The 19,972-nt window shown below is 44.4% G+C and overlaps 2 protein-coding genes across 9 annotated transcripts in view; one reads left to right on the plus strand and one right to left on the minus strand.

The window, feature by feature from the left end:
* Positions 1–14,198, plus strand: part of LOC146064344 (acetyl-CoA carboxylase-like) — a 103,475-nt gene extending 89,277 nt beyond the window's left edge. The window contains exon 10 of the mRNA XM_083177730.1: positions 12,931–14,198. Within this exon, the coding sequence (XP_083033856.1) occupies positions 12,931–12,951 (21 nt within the window). The 3' untranslated portion in view covers positions 12,952–14,198. The remainder of the gene's footprint in view (positions 1–12,930) is intronic.
* Positions 1–19,972, minus strand: part of NLGN1 (neuroligin 1) — a 966,435-nt gene that overhangs the window by 270,668 nt on the left and 675,795 nt on the right. The window lies entirely within an intron of this gene.

Here is a 19,972-nt window from a genome sequence, read left to right on the forward strand (position 1 = left end):
ATCAAAGATATAGTTCAGAAGAACTACAATATTTTAAAACAGGACCACACACTGAGAGAAATAATACCAGCCAAACCGTCTTTTATTTTCAAAAGAAACAAAACACTAAAGACCTTACTGGCCCCTAGTGAATTAAAAGAGATCAAAAGTGAAAATAAGGAAATGGGAGGAATATCTGCCACTTCAAATATGTGGCTACCACAAAAAACTCAGGGCTGCTATAAATGTGGTAGGAATTCTTGTATCACTTGTTGTCACATTCAGAATAAAATAAAAACCATCCCAATTGAAGGTGAGAAAAATCCTCATAACATCAAGGGGTTCATAAACTGTAATAGTGATTACGTTATATATTTACTAACCTGCAGCTGTGGACTTAAGTATGTGGGCAGAACAACTAGACCCATGAGAGTGAGATTTCTTGAACATCGCAGAAACATTTTGAATAAAAACATACTCCACAGCGTCCCCCGCCACTTCTCTGAGTGTCCTAACAATGACCCCAAAGACCTTAGAATATTAGGTTTGGAACAAATAAATGTCACCAAACGAGGTGGAAATAGATTCAGAACCTTGTGCAACCAGGAGATTTACTGGATCTTCAAACTCAATTCCCTTTATCCTAACGGCTTGAATGATGCATTAGAGTTAAATGTTCTGTGATTAAGCAAACCAATCCATCTTATCATTGGTATGTGGATATATTAATTCTCCAGTATAGCCATCACCGATCTCCCTTCCCCCTCTAGAGATCAGCAAATTTATTCAACTGTTAATAATTCTTTATTATCCAATAATTTTTAATTTTTATTTATCTGTATATTTAATATTTTCTCTTCTGTTTTTCTGTATACATAATGTTAAGAGACCATTCTAGATTAAAAACATCAAGATCCCTTCAAAATGTCGATGCCTCCTATACCTCTCTTTCTTTCATTACTATGTAACTGTACCCTATTATTGTTACTTTTGATATATTATATGTACCATTATAGAAATCCAAACTGTGGTCCACTACGCTAAAAAAACTGTATGACCAATATACTGAAATAGTGCACCATCTAGTGCTGAAAAATCAATACCAAAACAAATAATCAAACAATCAATTTCATTAATAAGTCTTTATGAAAAAATGTTTTTTGTAATGATCAGCAGTTTTCTAGTAACGATTTCCGAATCGTCTTAATTGACATCTAAGCCTTATGGCCAAATCGCTGTTCACAGCAATCAAATACACTTTGTACGCTCCTGCGTTCCATATGCAGGATATCGTCACTGATCTTGCGGTTTAAATGCCGGTAGTGACCTAGACGCAACAAAGAAGCATAACGTCACTTCCGGATATTTGACACTGGGAATAGAGGCCGGATGTGATGTACGGACTGTCTGACACTGGGAATAAAGGCCGGATGTGATGTACGGACCGCAACGTAACGTCACATCCGGTATAAACACTGTCAATAAACGTGAGTAACCGAATAAACATATAAATAAGACGTATATCACACCCATAAAAGAGCCTATTCGTTTTAGACTGACAAAAGGGAACCCCAGTCTCCTCAAGGTTATAAAACAAATTACCGATATCACAATTCGAGCCCTTATCTATCTAAATACCGGACTTTGACCCGGAAGTGATTAAACTTATCTGACCCTGGGCTTTTCGTTTTTTAACAAATTCTCTATTACTGTTTGTCTATTATTGTATATAGACACAATGGATATATTAACTATGATGCCGCTATTGTCTCCGAGTAAGTTTTTAACTATTTTTATGTATATACTGCTGATATAATTGATCAATTATGCAAATGACCCATGTAGAAAATCAGGTATAAAAATGGAACCCAAAGGCAAGGAGATACACCTTGACAAAGCAGTGAGTGCACTGCGAAACGCGTTGGTTCCTGCCCTGTGGACCCAATTTCTTCCCTAAGGAGATACCCATATACACCGAAGGACTTGTCCCACCTGCTGATACATCTGATCGCATTATTTCACCTTTGGAAGTCTCTTGCCATTCACAATATGGACACCTGTCACTCGCAGCAGTGAGGACTCCCGATCCGGCTAATTCCAACTGTGCCATCGGTTGAGTCCACTTCAAACATCTACAGGATACCATCCACTGGCTAATACGGACTCCATAACTAATTTATATCAAGATCAGAGCAGGACTTACCATTCTCCACAACTTGGTGACTATTCAAATTGGGTCCATTCAAATTATTTTATATTGATTCATGTATTTGTGTTTTATTATTGTGCATTTTAATATGTTTAATTGTCATTAAATTAACTACATGTGGATTTGATACTATCAGCGCTGCTTCTTTTTTTCTTACTTTTCCTTCAGATGAAGGCATGCAAGAACTGCTGGGAGTGGCGTGGAAAATGCCTGATAAGAGACTCCTTATGCCCAAAAGGTTTTTGAGCTTGTATCCCCTGCCAGAAGAGCATATAAAATTGTGGGGAAAAGTCCCATTTTGGTGCCTTCACAAAAAAGCAGGTTTCCAAGGGTGAGGAGAAGCCCTCCTCATGACGGTTCGGAGGCTCCCCATTCTGGAATCAGAGTGGGGGGACGCCTCCTGCTGTACTGTGGAATGCTTGGGCTCTCTACACCCAGGATCCTTGGGTCCTCAATGTGGTTTCTCAAGGATACAGGATCAGCCTAAAGGGAGTTCCTCCAAGGAGGTTTCTTCCTACACCTTTACCAAGGGAGGCATGCTTAAAAAGGGCCCTTTTGGGGGCGGCGAAGTCTCTCCTAGAGAAGAGTGTGGTGATTGCAGTACCTCAAGAGGAAAGGAAGAAGGGGTTTTACTCCATTATTTTCTTGGTACCCAAACCAGATGGCTCTTTGAGGCCTATCCTGAACCTGAAATAACTGAACCTTCACTTGTGGGTGGACCACTTCAGGATGGAATCTCTGAGGACTGTTCGTTTGAGCTTGGAACCGGGAGAATTCCTAGCTTCTGTGGACGTTCAAGACGTCTATTTGCATGTGGTTATATGCAAAGAACATAAGCCTTTGCTGCATTTCGCAATAGGCAGTTTACATCTGCAATTTTGGGTACTACCCTTCGGGCTAGCGACAGCTCCAAGGGTGTTTACGAAAATAATGGTGGTCAAGGCAGCAGCACTCAGACTCCTTGAATTAAAATCCTCCCATATTTTGACGATCTTTTGTTCAAAGCGGAGTCAGTGGAAAAGCTGCACGAGAATCTGTCAGCTGGAATTCATTTCCTGCAGAGCCATGGGTGGATATTAAATCTGCCAAAGTCCTAGCTGTGTCCCACTCAGAGGCTACAGTTTTTGGGAGTCATTCTGGATACACATCTTCATTGTGTATTTCTTTCAGAATCGAATGCCAGAGACATTTGTCAAGTTAGTATTGACCATTCTGCAGTCACCCAGTCCTTCCGTATGGCATTGTTTGAAACTACTGGGCAAGTTGGTGGCGACCTTCGAGACCCTTCACTATGCAAGGTTTTATTGGAGACCGTTCCAATGGAACATCCTTGCAAGTTGGTCGGGGAATCCGAAGTCCATGAAACAAGAAAGGGTTCTCTTGACTCAAGAAACTCATTACTAATTCCTTACTGTGGTGGATGGATGTGGAATCCCTCCAATTAGTGCATTCACTTCGGTCATGGGACTGGTTGGTGGTCACCACCGATGCCAGTCTCAGGGGCTGGGGAGCAGTAACCCTGAACCTGAGGTTGCAGGGTCTATGGTCCAGTGTGGAGTCATCCTTGCCGATTTAATGTACTGGACCTGCGTGCGGTCTTGAAGACTCTTTTGCAGGCGCAAGAGTTTCTGAGGGGAGTCTCCCATTCGAATCCAGTAGGACAATGACACGGCTGTGGCTTATCTGAACCACCTAGAAGGCACTCGCAGCAGGATGGCGATGCAGGAAGTGTCTCGGATTTTCGAGTGGGCAGAGGCCAATATTGCGGCTTTATCGGCTGAATGTGGAAGCAGATTTTCTCAGCAGAGCAGATCTCCTGGAAGGAGACTGGGCGTTACATCCAGAGGTGTTCTAGGAAATTGTGGCTCTCTGGGGACTCACGGTAGTGGACTACAAGGAGTCCCTAGAGACACAATTGTCAGGTATCCAGGTTCTGTGCAAGAACCAGGGAACCGTTGGTGTGGGTGGTGGATGCCATGACAGTGCCCTGGAGCTTTACCATTGCATTTGTTTTCCCACCATTTCCCATGCTAGCAAGGGGCCTCAAGAGAGTGAGGACACAAGGAGCAACCATCATTCTAATAGCTCCGGATTGGCCAAGGAGATCTTGGTATTCCAACATTCTGAGCTTGGTCGTGGCGTTTTCTACTTTGACCAGACCTTCTCAAGCAAGGTCCCTTCCTTCATCAGGACCTAGCTCGGCTCAATTTCACGTCTTGGCTCTTGAAACCTCCATCTTAAAAAAGAAGAGTTTCTCGGATGCAGTGATCCAAACCATGATTAGTGCAGGGAAACCAGTTTCTGCAGCTAATTATTTTAGATTTTGGAAGACTTACATTAGGTGGTGTGGGAGACAAAGTTCACACATCTAGATTTAAAGTTTCAAGACTTTTCACAGGATTAAGCCTTCAATCCTTGAAGGTGCAGTTGTTGTCCCTGTCTATTTTCTTTCAAACGAAAGTGGCTTTGTTGCCGGAGGTGCAGACTTTCCTCCTGGGGGTTTCCTGTCTTAAGCCTCCGTATCGACAACCAATGGCACATTGGGATTTATCTCTGGTGTTATCTGTTCTGCAGAAACCACCTTTTGAACCATTAAGGTCGGCTGACCTTAAGTTTCTGACTTGGAAACTGATTTTTTTTGTTGGCTATAGCGTCAGCAAGACGTGTATCTGAATTGGGGGCCTTGTCTCGCAAATCTCCTTTTCTGGTGTTCCATAATGATAGGGCTGTTTGAGAACATTTCCAAAGTTTTGGGCTAAAGTGGTATCCACTTTTCATTTAAACAAGGAAATTGAGATTCAGGTGTTTAGTTCTCCAAAGGAGGTCATGACTAGGGACAAACTAAAGAAATTGAATGTTTGCACTTTGTGCATTTATGTGTACAGAGTGAAGGAGTTTCGTAAAACGGACTTGTTATTGGTTCTGTATGATGTACATAAAAGAGGCTGGCCAGCTACTAAGCAGACCATTGCTAGGTGGTTAAGGTCAGTTATTGCTTCTGCCTACACTAAAGTAGGCAGACCAGTGCCCTCCAGAATGAATGCTCATACAACCAGGTCGATTACTTCCACTTGGGCTGTGCGCCACGGGGCTGCGGCGTAGCAAATATGCAGGGCTGCCACTTGGTCCTCTGTTCACGCTTTCACCAAATTCTACAGGTTCCATGAGTTTGCGTCAGAGGATGCTTCTTTTGGGCGAGCATTGATGAGAACTGCAGGCTTGGGCGTACCCTCCCAAAAGACCGGATCTTGAATGTCCCATGGTTGAGCTGTGTCACCAGGATGGATGAAACAGAAAAGGGGATTTCTGTAAGAACTTACCGTTCAAATCCCTTTCTCTGAATCTATCCTATTGATACAGTGATCCCTCCCTTATGCTCAATAAGTTACCGGTTTCATGTTTTGTCATGTTATATGGTTATTATGTGATTGTACTAAATTAATGTATCCTAATGTACTCTGGAAGTTGAACTGAGGAATACTTAAATGCAGAAGGGAGGAGCCTGCCTCTCATAGCTTTAGCATAGGTGCCTGGCTCCTTCGGACTCTCCTACATCCCATGGTTGAGTTGTGTCACCAGGAAGAATTCAGAGAAAGGGATTTGAACAATAAATTCTTACAAAAATCCCCTTATATATCAAAACTAAACCAAACTGAACAAAGGTAACAGCGAATGAGATTAATCCCTCTGTGCGCCTGGGCAGCCTGAAGGAGGGTACATCTGAATGATATCCCTACAATATCAATAACAAAGTGAAGCAAACAAAAGCGTATAGGTGTTCCCTCCAATAGCGCCCTAGTAAGAAGATTACGTCCCTGTTGATAAATGTAAACATGAACATGTAAAATGAAAAAAAAGAGATTAAAAAGAAGCCAATGATACTACAATAAAAGGTTACAGATGAATACAATTCTAAAGAAACCACTTGACCTCAAAGTCCATATTGAGGCCCCCTGGGGTTAGGGTGTTGAGGTCATAGATACATTTCCTCCCTGGCCAAAGTGCTGGTCAGGTTTCTATTACGTACATTGATGGTTACATGTTTGAGTCCAAAAAACTAATAATGTGGTTACAGGAGGAATTGTTTGGCTTTAAAATGCTGGGGCAAGGAATGCGACTAAACCTTCCTTGATGTTGTTCAGATGTTCACCAATGTATATTTTAAAAGGTCTAGAGATGCGCCCAATATAAAACAAATTACAAGAGCACTCCACAGCATAGATAACGTTTTGCTGTTGCAGGTGATAAAATAGTCTATAGCAGTGGTTCCCAACCTGGGGTACTAGTACCCCTGGGGGTACTCTGCAGACCAGTTGGGGGTACTTGAAAATAATATTGGTAATGGCGGAAGATGAAAAAGTATTTTGATGGCAGAAGAAGACCCATTGCTATGGAGAAGAACCATGTTGTGTCATGGTTCTGTCTTCAGCATCATCAGCGTCTCATTGTGCTTTTTACACAAAGAAGAAAGAGTGTGTCTTGGTGTGGTGCACCAGAGGGATTGGATGCCAATAAAAATGTACTTTTAATTACATATACTAAAAACTAGCGAAATATAAAAATAAACACATAAATGACGAACACAGTGAAAATAAGTGCGTGTTAAAAACAGTACGTGTGGGGATAGATTGTGTGCTACGTAATAGGTCTCTTTATTATTACATGTACAGTGTGGTGTCTTAATTAGTGTCAATTACAAGTGTCGGACAAATTCCTCTTGTAACACTTGTTGTATTTGATGACGGTCAGCACTAGTAGGGGTCTGTGTATTCAATTGCCAAAATAGATAATCTCAAGAGTGTCAACATTCGTGTGTCGATGGTGTTTAATTTGTGTACACAGCCTTTTATACTGCCTCTAGATGTTACTTCTAATCATCAGGTGTTCATATTTATAGAAATAATAATTCCTGATTGGTTAACAGTGGGATAGGCAATAATTGTGCTTGTTACACTGGGCAAGAACTTGTTTATATCTGGAATAATACACGGTGATACAACAAGGGCACTGTAGTCAGACCTCAAAATAGATGGTCTGCAGGATAATGCCTGATTGATTTTAAACCGATGTGGAGCCTGTGGCTCTTTAATATACCAATGACACTATGGTCAGACCTTAAAGTAATTGATCTATCAGGTAAATTGTAAGTGTATAATACAATTGATATGGAGCGAATTCCTATTCCTGCACTTGTTGTGGTTATCCAACAAGGTGTCGACACTTGTATGTCGGTAGTGTACCATTTGTGTCTACTGCCTCTAGGTGTTACTCTTGATCAACCACTACTCACAATCTTAACAGGTATAATTCCTGATCGATTAGCAGTTATCTGGGCAATAATTACGTTTGCCTTAATGATGCTTGTAACGATTGGGCAAGAATCTGTTCGTATATGGAACAGTACACACCGATTATTTTGATTTAGAGCAAATGCAATATAATGCCTGTGGCTCTTTAATTTGGCAATGATACTGTGGTCAGACCTCAAAATGACTGGTCTGTAGGATAATTCATTGTGTTATCACGATACATTCTGACTAGCGTATTTGATAATAATTGCACACTCAATCACAGCGCTGGTCTACACAAAGTGTGCCAGCCGCTGTGTCTTGGCAGTGTCACAGCACTCTAATGCTTTTATTGTATAATATTAGCCCTCATTCTTAGGACTTGGCTGTTAGGTACTGTGTTGTTATGTCCAAATAAATCAATCCTATCAGAGTGTTGACACTGGTATGTCGACACTGTATAAGTTTCTTATCAAACTGCATCTAATTGTTTAATTGCATTTGTCAGTCTTAATACTTATAATGATGCATATGACATGTGTTATGGATTTGGGGGTTACCCACCGTTGGAGTCCGGAGACAGGGTCATGAGGGTGTTGGTGTGGTGCTGCAGGAGGCAGGGAGCTGGAGATCAGGCGTAAGCCCGTAGCTGGGACCGCTGTTTAGGACGGCCACAGCAAAACCTACACTGACTCTGTTGAGTCCCCCGGGCAGATGGAATACCCCTGCAGAGTGCTAGGCTTCGCCTGTAGCCGCCGCATTCGAAAGAGCCAGTTACGCCAGCTCTAACCCCGATGCAGCCAGGTGTTATGATGTGTCAAAGGGTAAGCGATCGCCAGGGGGTATCACAAGAGGACCGTCTAACTACCGGGCCTAACTGGGGGAGAACCCCTGACTGCCGGCACCTGACCAAGAGCGGGGAGAAGCGACCCAGTCGCAGACACAATGAGGGAAATAGGGAATCTTGGAATGGAGACACTGAGAGACTATGATTCCCCAAAACCAGGTGCAGTGGGAAAAGGGAACAACCCCTGCCTGACAGAAGCTAGGGCGACAGACAAAAATAAAGCAGAGGAAAAGACAGGTACTTATGTAATAACCAGATAATGGACCCACGGAGGGGCGCAGCCACGGCGGGCCTGAGTTGTGACAGCAAATAATAACCAGGCTCCAAAGGAGCACTTACGTGACCCACAGACAAGGAGGGTAATGGGAACAGGCACAGGGACAGCCTGGGACAAGATGAGAATCCTGCAGACAGAACGGCTAGGGAGCTTGGACAAATAGAGAGAACTCCAGGGACAGGAACAGAAGAGATCCTGAGACCGGGTATGGGTGCTGAATGCTTGGGAAGCAAGAAGCTGAGCTGCAGAGGATATATCCGGGGATCCAAACAGGAGACTGGAACAAGGGACCAGGAAGCGTGGCTGGGAGCAAACAGAAGTTCCCTGCACATGCAGCAGGAACTTAAACAGAAAGCTATCACTGGCACAGATCCCCAGGAGAGCATGGCTTATAAAGGCCTCAGGTGATTGAAACAGCTGGTGGATCTCCAGGCTGCTCCTGATTAACGAGCTTAATACCTCACAGCCTGTGAATAATAGCTCAAAGAACACAGGGCTGTAATGGCAACAGACCTACCACTGGAGGCCACCAGTGAGTCAAAAAGCCAAACAGAAACAAAACAGATTGAACCATAAAACCTGGCTCCTGACAACATGGAGCAAAGACATTAACCAGTGCATGGGAAGGTATATACGTTGACTGTAGATAAACTATCTAGCTTGCGGCTTTATCATCTGTTTTACAGCCGTGGTAATGCAGTCAGACGTATTAAGTAACTGGTCTGCAAGAAATATTTGCCAGTGTGTATCGAAGTACACTTTGGCCAGTGCCTCCACTGATGGTTCAGTGATGAATCACAGTACTGGCATGTACGAGATGTGCCAGGTGCCGTGTCTGGCAATATCACAGTCCTACAATGCTCTGACAGTACTATTATACCATTTAACACTTTAACAATTACAGCCCTGAGAAGGGCTAGGTATCATAGACCACAATACACTTATACTAAAATTCGTTCGAGACAAAGCAAACAAACATCCCCCACACGGCCGTGCTGCCGGCGCGCGCGTTTCGCTACCCGATTTCTTGCCTTGAGAAAGCGGGTAGCGAAACGCGCGCGCCGGTAGTACGGCCGTGTGGGGGATGTTTGTGTGCTTTGTCTCGAACGAATTTTAGTATAAGTGTATTGTGGTCTATGATACCTAGCCCTTCTCAGGGCTGTAATTGTTAAAGTGTTAAATGGTATAATAGTACTGTCAGTGCATTGTAGGACTGTGATATTGCCAGACACGGCACCTGGCACATCTCGTAAATGCCAGTACTGTAATTCATCACTGAACCATCAGTGGAGGCACTGGCCAAAGTGTACTTCGATACACACTGGCAAATATTTCTTGCAGACCAGTTACTTAACAATACGTCTGACTGCATTACCACGGCTGTAAAACAGATGATAAAGCCGCAAGCTAGATAGTTTATCTACAGTCAACTTATATACCTTCCCATGCACTGGTTAATGTCTTTGCTCCATGTCATATGCATCATTATAAGTATTAAGACTGACAAATGCAATTAAACAATTAGATGCAGTTTGATAAGAACTTATACAGTGTCGACATACCAGTGTCAACACTCTGATAGGATTGATTTATTTGGACATAACAACACAGTACCTAACAGCCAAGTCCTAAGAATGAGGGCTAATATTATACAATAAAGCATTAGAGTGCTGTGACACTGCCAAGACACAGCGGCTGGCACACTTTGTGTAGACCAGCGCTGTGATTGAGTGTGCAATTATTATCAAAGACGCTAGTCAGAATGTATCGTGATAACACAATGGGCGGTATTCAATGAGGCTGATTCGCTAAGTTTTTATGGCGAATTTGTGCTGTTTGGCGAATTTCTGACTAAAACGGTGAATCACCCTATTCAATGACCAGATGGCGAATACATTTCAAGGTTTTTTTCACCATGATTCACCGAGTAGCAATCGCTATCTTTTTATGGTGAAGTGGAATGTGAACTTTTAAAATAAAGTGTTTTGTTTTTTACATTTGGTGTCAAAAAATCAGGAATTTTATTCTGAGGAGGGGCATGCTATTTTTATTCATGTGCTGTAAGCACATGAATATATATTTAATTTAAAAATATATATATATATTTTTTTTTTTACACAGCAGCCAGCAGGGGGCGCCGGAGCCGAGCCGCTCATTACATATTCATATATTCACTGCACCCGATCGTTACGATCGGGTATAGTGAATATACGGTCCCCTGCTGGCACCCCCGGGGGGCAGCCTGTGCTGCCTGGCACCCAGGGAGCCCACCTACCCCCACAAAGTTCTGGGGGCAGGCAGAGAGACTTCCATCTCTTGGCCTGCCACCGTCCTCAGGCTCCCTGCGGCAATCGCCGCAGGAGCTCATATTCGCCAGTCAGGGGCAGCGAGCCCCTGACACGTTGAATACCGGAGCCCGCCGGCTCCGGAACGTGGCGAATGTGCAGCGAATCCTAAAAAGGATTCGCTGCACCTCGCAGGTATTCTCATTGAATACCGCCCCATGAATTATCCTACAGACCAGTCATTTTGAGGTCTGACCACAGTATCATTGCCAAATTAAAGAGCCACAGGCATTATATTGCATTTGCTCTAAATCAAAATAATCGGTGTGTACTGTTCCATATACGAACAGATTCTTGCCCAATCGTTACAAGCATCATTAAGGCAAACGTAATTATTGCCCAGATAACTGCTAATCGATCAGGAATTATACCTGTTAAGATTGTGAGTAGTGGTTGATCAAGAGTAACACCTAGAGGCAGTAGACACAAATGGTACACTACCGACATACAAGTGTCGACACCTTGTTGGATAACCACAACAAGTGCAGGAATAGGAATTCGCTCCATATCAATTGTATTATACACTTACAATTTACCTGATAGATCAATTACTTTAAGGTCTGACCATAGTGTCATTGGTATATTAAAGAGCCACAGGCTCCACATCGGTTTAAAATCAATCAGGCATTATCCTGCAGACCATCTATTTTGAGGTCTGACTACAGTGCCATTGTTGTATCACCGTGTATTATTCCAGATATAAACAAGTTCTTGCCCAGTGTTACAAGCACAATTATTGCCTATCCCACTGTTAACCAATCAGGAATTATACCTGCTATAAATATGAACAGCTGATGATTAGAAGTAACATCTAGAGGCAGTATAAAAGGCTGTGTACACAAATTACACGCCATCGACACACGAATGTTGACACTCTCTTGAGATTATCTATTTTGGCAATTGAATACCCAGACCCCTACTAGTGCTGACCGTCATCAAATACAACAAGTGTTACAAGAGGAATTTGTCCCACACTTGTAATTGACACTAATTGAGAAAGATACCACACTGTACATGTAATAATAAAGAGACCTATTACGTAGCACACAATCTATCCCCACACGTGCTGTTTTTAACACGCACTTATTTTCACTGTGTTCGTCATTTATGTGTTTATTTTTATATTTCGCTAGTTTTTAGAATATGTAATTAAAAGTTAATTTTTATTGGCATCCAATCCCTCTGGTGCACCACACCAAGACACACTCTTTCTTCTTTGTGTATTCTGCTATATCTGTGTCAGTGGTAGCACACCCCTAATAAACCTATATGGTCACAAAAAATCATAATTATAAAAATTAAAAACTAGATAAATAGGGGGTCACAAGTGATATCATCTATCTACTATACCTTATCCTGTGCGGTGGATCAACCCACTCTGTTTCTCTCATTGTGCTTTTGCCTGACCAGTAATCCAATTGGAGCTACCCGTGCTGCCCTCAGACATCTGCGATCATCTGCCCAACACTGACATAGATGGAGGAAGCAGTGGCATTAATCCTACAGGTGTGAGTGGGAACCCTGGAGACAATACACAACCAGCGGCCAGACATGGAAGGGCACGATTCCTGTCCGCTACTCCTTAATATAAGGACATGCATAGGATACGCATACCACTCTTAATTACTGTCTATATTTTAAATTGAGAGGAGGGGGTACTCCTCAATGAAAAGCCTAATCAAGGGGTATGGGAAAGAAAAAAGGTTGGGAACCACTGGTCTATAGGATGTATCTATGACCTTAACACCCTAACCCCGGGGGGCCTTAATATGGACTTTGAGGTCAAGTGGTTTCTTTAGAATCATATTTATCTGTAAACTTTTATTGTGGTATCATTGGCTTTTTAAATCTTTTTTTCATTTTTATTGTTCATGTTGGCTTTTGTTATTAATTTTGAATATTTATTGCTTTTTGCACGATGTATTAGTTGCAAACAAAGTTCATGTTTACATTTTACTCATTATGTATTTTTTTTTATCTTTGAGGATGAATTGGTCCTATACTAGAAAAAAGACCACTTCGATTAATTCAGAGCCATAATGGAACCAGTATACTTTGATACAGTATACGTTGCCATAGTAAAGCGTATGCACCAAAGTATAACGTAGAGTGGATATAACTGCTAAAGGTTCCCATTCAGACTATATATCCCACCAACAAGATGGTGACTGGCAAAACTCCGTTATATGGATAACTTTGACATTCCCCTTGGAGGAAGTGATGCAACGCCGTAGACATCCAGACGGTTGGACGGCATAAAATATCGATTCCACTACCAATATGGCACCGGGAGGTCCTCGGGATCTGGACACACATCTGGGGGAAGTGACGCAATGCCGCAGACGTAAGGGACAATAGACGGCTGTATCCCTGTTCAGCGGGAGGTACAGGGCGAGGGACGCAACCCACTTCCGGCCATGATTAGTGGGTAATGGAACTTATACACAGGAAGGGAAAGTTTTTTGGCTGCACATGTCTAATTTGAGATTAGATACCGCTTGTGGTCATTAAGGATGGGTGTTTTTGTGCATTTTGATTGGGTGAAGCTATGTTAAATATGAAGTAAGGGCAAACCGGAGCATTCTCCTTGAGGAAGATCATAGTTGATGATGGAAAACGCGTTTGGAGCTATTGGAGGGAACCCCTATACTCTTTTGTTTGCAAATTGAACAAAACCCCAATACAAACCGACCCTTAGTCATCCCAAAGCAAACCTCCACATAACACCACTCCTGTATAACCTTACCCCAACCTAGGAAATACTTGGCTCCCAAAGCAGAAGTGCTGAGTGTAATAAGACAGCCCCTGTGTACTCCGTTGCGGTTAACAGCAACCACCCACAAGCGCCTCGGCCCAGCAGGTAGGATTCACAGCCCAAAGGATAGGGAAACAGGATAGAAAAACAGAGTAAACGTAGGGAGCACAGAGAAACTGCGACCTACTCCATGTTCGGCTCCAGGCGCATTTTAAAATCATTGTGCTCGCATGCAAGCGTATGGACCTGAATAAGGTCCATATTGTGGAATGAATCTGGATGTTGGTTAGAATTGTCCATACCTCCCAACTTTCAGGCTGATTGATGTCGGACACAGGCGTGTGGCCGAAATAAGGGGGCGTGGCCTATACGCACGTCTTCCCGTGAGGCCATGTCTCCCTTTGATGCTGTGGGGGCATGGCCCCTTTGGCTGCAGGGGTAGACATTGTGTGCATGCGTACAGCGTCTATTTAGCACTCAGCAGCTGGGGACTCCAAACCGCCCCCCCCTTCCCCCTACACACACACACCACGGGACACTGCCGGCCCCAGGCAGGACACTGAAACCTCCCCGAAAACCGTGACGTTCCCGCAGGAATCGGGACTGTTGGGAAGTATGATTGTCTAATATGAAATCAAGTTCAAATTTGTGTCCTTTGTACATATTTGCTGCAGTAACTCCAAATAGTCTCTCTTTAGCATGCCAGGTTCTGTTAGAATCTTCTAGCGTATGGTGTCTTACTTTTCTGAAAATGTCAGTTGTGTTATGAAACTTGTATGTATATGTGTGTGAAACAGTGTCTTTGCAATATTAAAGTACAGTACTTCGTATACAGATTCGGCCACAGCTTTTATAAGTTTTGTTATGCTCTGTATACAAGCATACACAATGTCCTATTAAATTAATCCGCATATACGACTAGACACTGCACTGTAAAGGTGCCCATATCCATGTGAATTACTTGCCGCGACGCGCATGGCCGTCTTAACAGCAGTGTGGGCCCCTGGGCAAAGCAATGCACTGGGGCCCTTACCCATTCTCCCCTCCTAGGGTGTGTGTGTGTGTGTGTGGGGGGGGGGTGCTATCAGCAGCAGCTTTGATGTCCCATGGGTGGCAGGGAGTTCTCTATCTTCCACTCAACATGTAGGACCTGGAGCAGTAACTTCTGCTAATTACTCCTTTACTGCACAGGTGGTGGGAGGGAGAACACTAACATGTGGAAGGGGGCACTGAGCTGAATAAAGGGTCCCTTGTAAATGACTTCCAGGGAGACAGGGGGTGTTTTATACACAGGGGAGGGTTGGATAATGGAGTGGGCTCTATATATTCGTCATTTTCCGGTGGAAGGGCAGCTTGTTTGACTGCAGATATTGCCATTATCTGGAAATAGATTTGTTTGCCTTCAATAGTATAAAAACCTAGAGTCCCAACTTTCAGGAGGTGCTGGGGACTTGGGGATCAGAGATCAGGAGCCAGAGCAATCCATTGACAAAAATATAAAACTGTACACCAGACGTTTGGAGCTGGAGCAGGGACTGGTTGCTGGAAGGCTGAAATCTCTGGTTCTGGGCATGATAGAGACAAGCCGCTAGTGTCGGCAGAAAGGGGAAAGTCCCAAGTTTTGGAATATACTCAGAAAAACTCTGTCAGAGCAAACCCGAGAAATATGACTGGGAATTGCAATTAACAGGTCGGATGTGGACTGCTGCTTTGAAGTTGGATATCTCCAGTTCCCCAGGGCCGATTATACACCTGGGGCCCGTGGGCAAGCGCCCGTTAAGCCCATACGAAAATACGGCCCTGGCGACACTGCTCCCGAGTGCTTCACGCAGTACGGACCACATGCTGCTCAGGCTTTTTTTTTTCTCCTGCCCCTGCAGCTCCCTGGTAATTACATAATTACATGCGATTTATCCCATGTAAAAAAATGGCACATCAAGTGCCAAAAAGTAGTGAGCTCTACCGGGCAGCTGGAGATTTCTTACCAAATCTCTCACATTCTGAATCTCTCATCCTATTAAATCTCCCCCTACATATCCATTATATTAAAAAGGGTATCCTATGCAGTGTACAACTGATAAACTTAGGATAATAGTATAAGCTCCAAGGACTTATATGAGAGGTAAATACATACCAAATTACCACTAAAAGATTTAGTTCTTTAAAAAGTAACGATGAATATCCCTATAAGATGGGAACATTTTATATTTTATTTTTAAATTGCTATTTTGAGAGGGGAGGAGAGATACATACAGTAGATGCATCTGATGCATCTTGGTCTTTGTAATACCCATGTTATGACATCACTTCCGGTCACAGGGCTGGCCGGGTAGTCAATGTTAGCCGGAGCTGGAATAAAGACGCACCTGATTGAAGCTGCACAGGTGTCCGTGAGTTTCTTGATATGCACACCTTTACATGGTGTCAGAAGCGGGATCAACATGGCACATGGGCTGAGGAAGATTGACCCGTTGGTTTTCGACGAACACATCGCTGACAACTGGCTCCGCTTCAAAAGAGAGTGGCATGTGTACTGCATCGCGGGCTTATCAGAAAAGTCAAAGAAGGTACAGGCATACACACTGCTGAACCTCGCAGGCACAGACGCTGTGGACAAATCAGAGGCATTCATCTATGCCATGGGTCTTCAACCTGTGGCCCTCCAGATGTTGTGAAACTACATGTTCCAACATGCATTGCTACATTTTTGTCCTGTAAGAGGATGCCAAAACTGTCAGGGCATGCTGGGACATGTAGTTCCACAACATCTGGAGGGCCACAGGTTGAAGACCTGTGATCTATGCGGATACAGAGAGCAGAGAGGATCCTCAGGCCCTGCTTGCTAAGTTTGAAGAGATCTGCATGCCAGTAAAGAAAGTCATTATGGACAGGCATATCTTCAACCGCACAAGTCAAAAGGGTGAAGATAAAGTGCAATCATACGCCTCCACACTAAAACTACTGGCAAAGAGGTGCAACTTTGGGACACTCACAGATGAACTCCTCTTGTGACAGAATCGTGTGTGGCATTAGAAATGACAAGGTACATGCACAGCTGCTAAGGGAGAAGGGCCTCACGCTAGAAACCGGCATAAGCATATGCATGCTCCATCGAGCAGGTGATTGCCGACATGCCAGGTGCAACCGTTTTTAGCACCCTGGATGCCAAGTGTGGGTTCTGGCAGATCCCTCTGGACAGAGCCTCTTATTTGCTTACTGCCTTCATGACCCCCATTGGGCGCTACGTCTTCCTACGCATGCCCTATGGCATCACCACGGGCAGCGAAGTTTTCCAGCGATGCATGGAGCAACTGATCGCTGGCTATCCCTGTGACATCATCATTGACGACATCCTCGTCTGGGGCCGCACCAGAGAGGAGCATGATCAATGCCTCCACCAAGTACTCCAACGGGCTCGCGCCCTCAAGCTCAACCCTGACAAGTGCAGACAAGTTCAGAGTCACGGAGGTGGCATACGTCTGCCACATCCTCACCGACAAGGGCGTCCTGCCAGACCCAAACAAGATCTCTGTCGTCCTGCAGATGCCCCTCCCAGCAGACAAATTGGCACTCCAGCGCTTCCTGGGGATGACCAACTACCTGTCCAAGTTTCTTCCACAGTACAGCAATACCACTGCACCTTTGCGGCAGTTACTGCATCAGGACTCTGAATGGTGCTGGTTGGACACACACACAGCTGCTGTCAACCAACTAAAGACCATGCTCACACACCCGCCAGTCTTACAGTACTTCAATGTGCATGATCCTGTTGTCCTTGCTGCTGATGCTTCACAAAATGGCCTCGGGGCTGTTTGTCTCCAGCACCGCAAACCGGTGGCATTTGCATCCAGGGCCCTCACCGACACAGAGACAAGATATGCACAAATTGAAAAAGAACTGCTAGCACTTGTCTTTGCTTGCAAACGTTTTCATGATTTCATCTATGACCGTCCTGTCGTGATTGAAACAGATCATCAACCCCTAATCACCATCCTGAAGAAACCCATACACTCTGCCTCATCCCGCATACAGAGCATGATGCTTAAGCTCCAAAGGTACAATTTGGACATTATTTACAAGCCAGGTAAAGAAATGTATGTTGCTGATGCTTTGTCTAGGGCATTTCTGCCCTCCACTGACTTGGTCAGCCCTGAGGACGAGTTCGAGGCCATGGCTGTAGAAGTCCTTCCCACCAAACAGATGGAGGAGCTGCGTGCAGCCACCAGCACAGATGAGCTCTCCCAGCATCTTGCTGATGTCATCTTCAATGGTTGGCCACCCTCATCCAGAGACTTGCCCCACTGTCTACGTCCCTTCTTTTGCATGAGGGATGAACTCACCATAGTTTATGGTGTCCTTATGCAAGGTCACCGCTTTGTGATCCCAGCTGCTCTACAGTCCTCATACACCCAGCAGTTGCACCAGGGCCATGCAGGCCTGGAAGCCACCAAGCGCAGGGCCCGAGAAACTGCATTCTGGCTCTCTATGTATGGTGACATTGAACGGTCCGTGTCTCTTTGTGCCCCCTGCAATGCCCTGCGTCCACATCAGCCACGGGAGCCCATGCTGCTCCACGACATCCCGGACCTTCCTTGGTCCATCCTGGTGGCTGACCTGTTTGAATGGAGAGGGAAGGAGTATATGGTGCTTGTGGAATCTTACTCAGGCTGGTTCGAAATCAACTACCTCACCACCACCACAAGGCTGATGGTCATATCAAAACTTAAAAAGCACTTTGCAGCACATGGCACTCCGCAACAGCTCATCACTGATAATGCCATGCAATTCAAAAGCAGAGAGTTCGCAGAGTTTGCCAATACTTGGGACTTTCAACATATCACCAGCAGTCCTCAATATCCACAATCCAACGGTTTGGTGGAGCGGGCAGTTCGCTCCGCAAAGCACTTGATGGAAAAGTGTGCACGAGATGGCTCAGACATATACCTAGCCCTGCTCAATTTGAGAAATACACCCAGAGACGGGTTACCCTCCCCTGCATAGTGTTTGTTGGCACTGCGCACCCGTACAGTGTTCCCCATGGCAAAGCAGCTCCTGCGGCCCAGAGTGGAATCCCAAGTAAGTGATTGCATCAACAGACGCAGAGCAGGCTCCAAGGCATCCTACGACAGATCTGCACATCGCCTGCCACCACTTTCTCCAGGCCAACCTGTACGCATACAGACTGAGCAAGGCTTTGACAGAACAGCAGTGGTGCAGAGTCCAGCAGAGTGTCCTAACAGTTATGTGGTGCAGTCTGACGATGCCTTGTACGAGCGCAACTGCCGGCACCTGCTGAGTACAGCTGAAGAGGACTCTGCACAGCCAGGTCCATCAGTTACTGCCACTGCTGCAACCAATGCTAGTGATGATTCACATCATTTGGACAATCCCATCCCAAAGACCTTACCAGTGGCAGAGCCCTCCCAAACTGTCCAGGACAATCCCATGGGCTCACAGCACACCATCACCAGGTCCCGGCGGGTGTCCAAGCCCAATCCCAAGTTCCAAGACTTTGCCATTTTAGTCTTTCCTTCATCTTTGTCTTTATTGTTTTTAGAAATTGTTAAATCCATGCATGTTGTGTCCTCTCAGTTAAAAGGGGGGATGTAGATGCATCTGATGCATCTTTGACTTTGTAGTACCCAAGTTATGACATCACTTCCGGGTATGAAAAGGTCGGAGGACGCGTACCGACGCCCCTGGCGGGCTCGCCACGCTTCGGGTTGGTGTTGATAGTGGGGGTGCTTTTAACATTGTAAGCACCCATTACGGTGATTATATAATTAATAATCTTACAGGGGGGCCGTTTAACATTGTAAGCACCCATTAGGGTGCTTATACAATTTAAAATCGCATTGCATTGCATTGTATGGCATTGTATGCCATATACAATGGTATACAATTTTAAATTGTATACCATCGGGTGCCCGTCGCATCGCCTACCATTGTATGGCTTATGGTATGCGATGCGATGGGCGCCGTGCTAGGAAACAAGTACCAAAATATATGTGTGCATACATACATACATACATACATGAATATATATATAGTATATGCATTATACTTGATATCTTATACTGCCATCCTATTGAAAGGGCTTTAATAGCCATGAAATGTTGATGATCCTGGGTCATCAGGGATAAACATAATGAAATACTGTGCACTCTTTTAAGCATACATAGGAATACCCCTCACCAATCCCAAATCCTTACCAAATAAAATAATTGTTTTTTGTTTCCTGGCAGGGCGCCCAGTACGCATTTAGCGTACTG

This window comes from Crinia signifera, chromosome 3, assembly GCF_055691185.1.
Source record: "Crinia signifera chromosome 3, ASM5569118v1, whole genome shotgun sequence".
Lineage (NCBI taxonomy): Eukaryota > Metazoa > Chordata > Amphibia > Anura > Myobatrachidae > Crinia > Crinia signifera.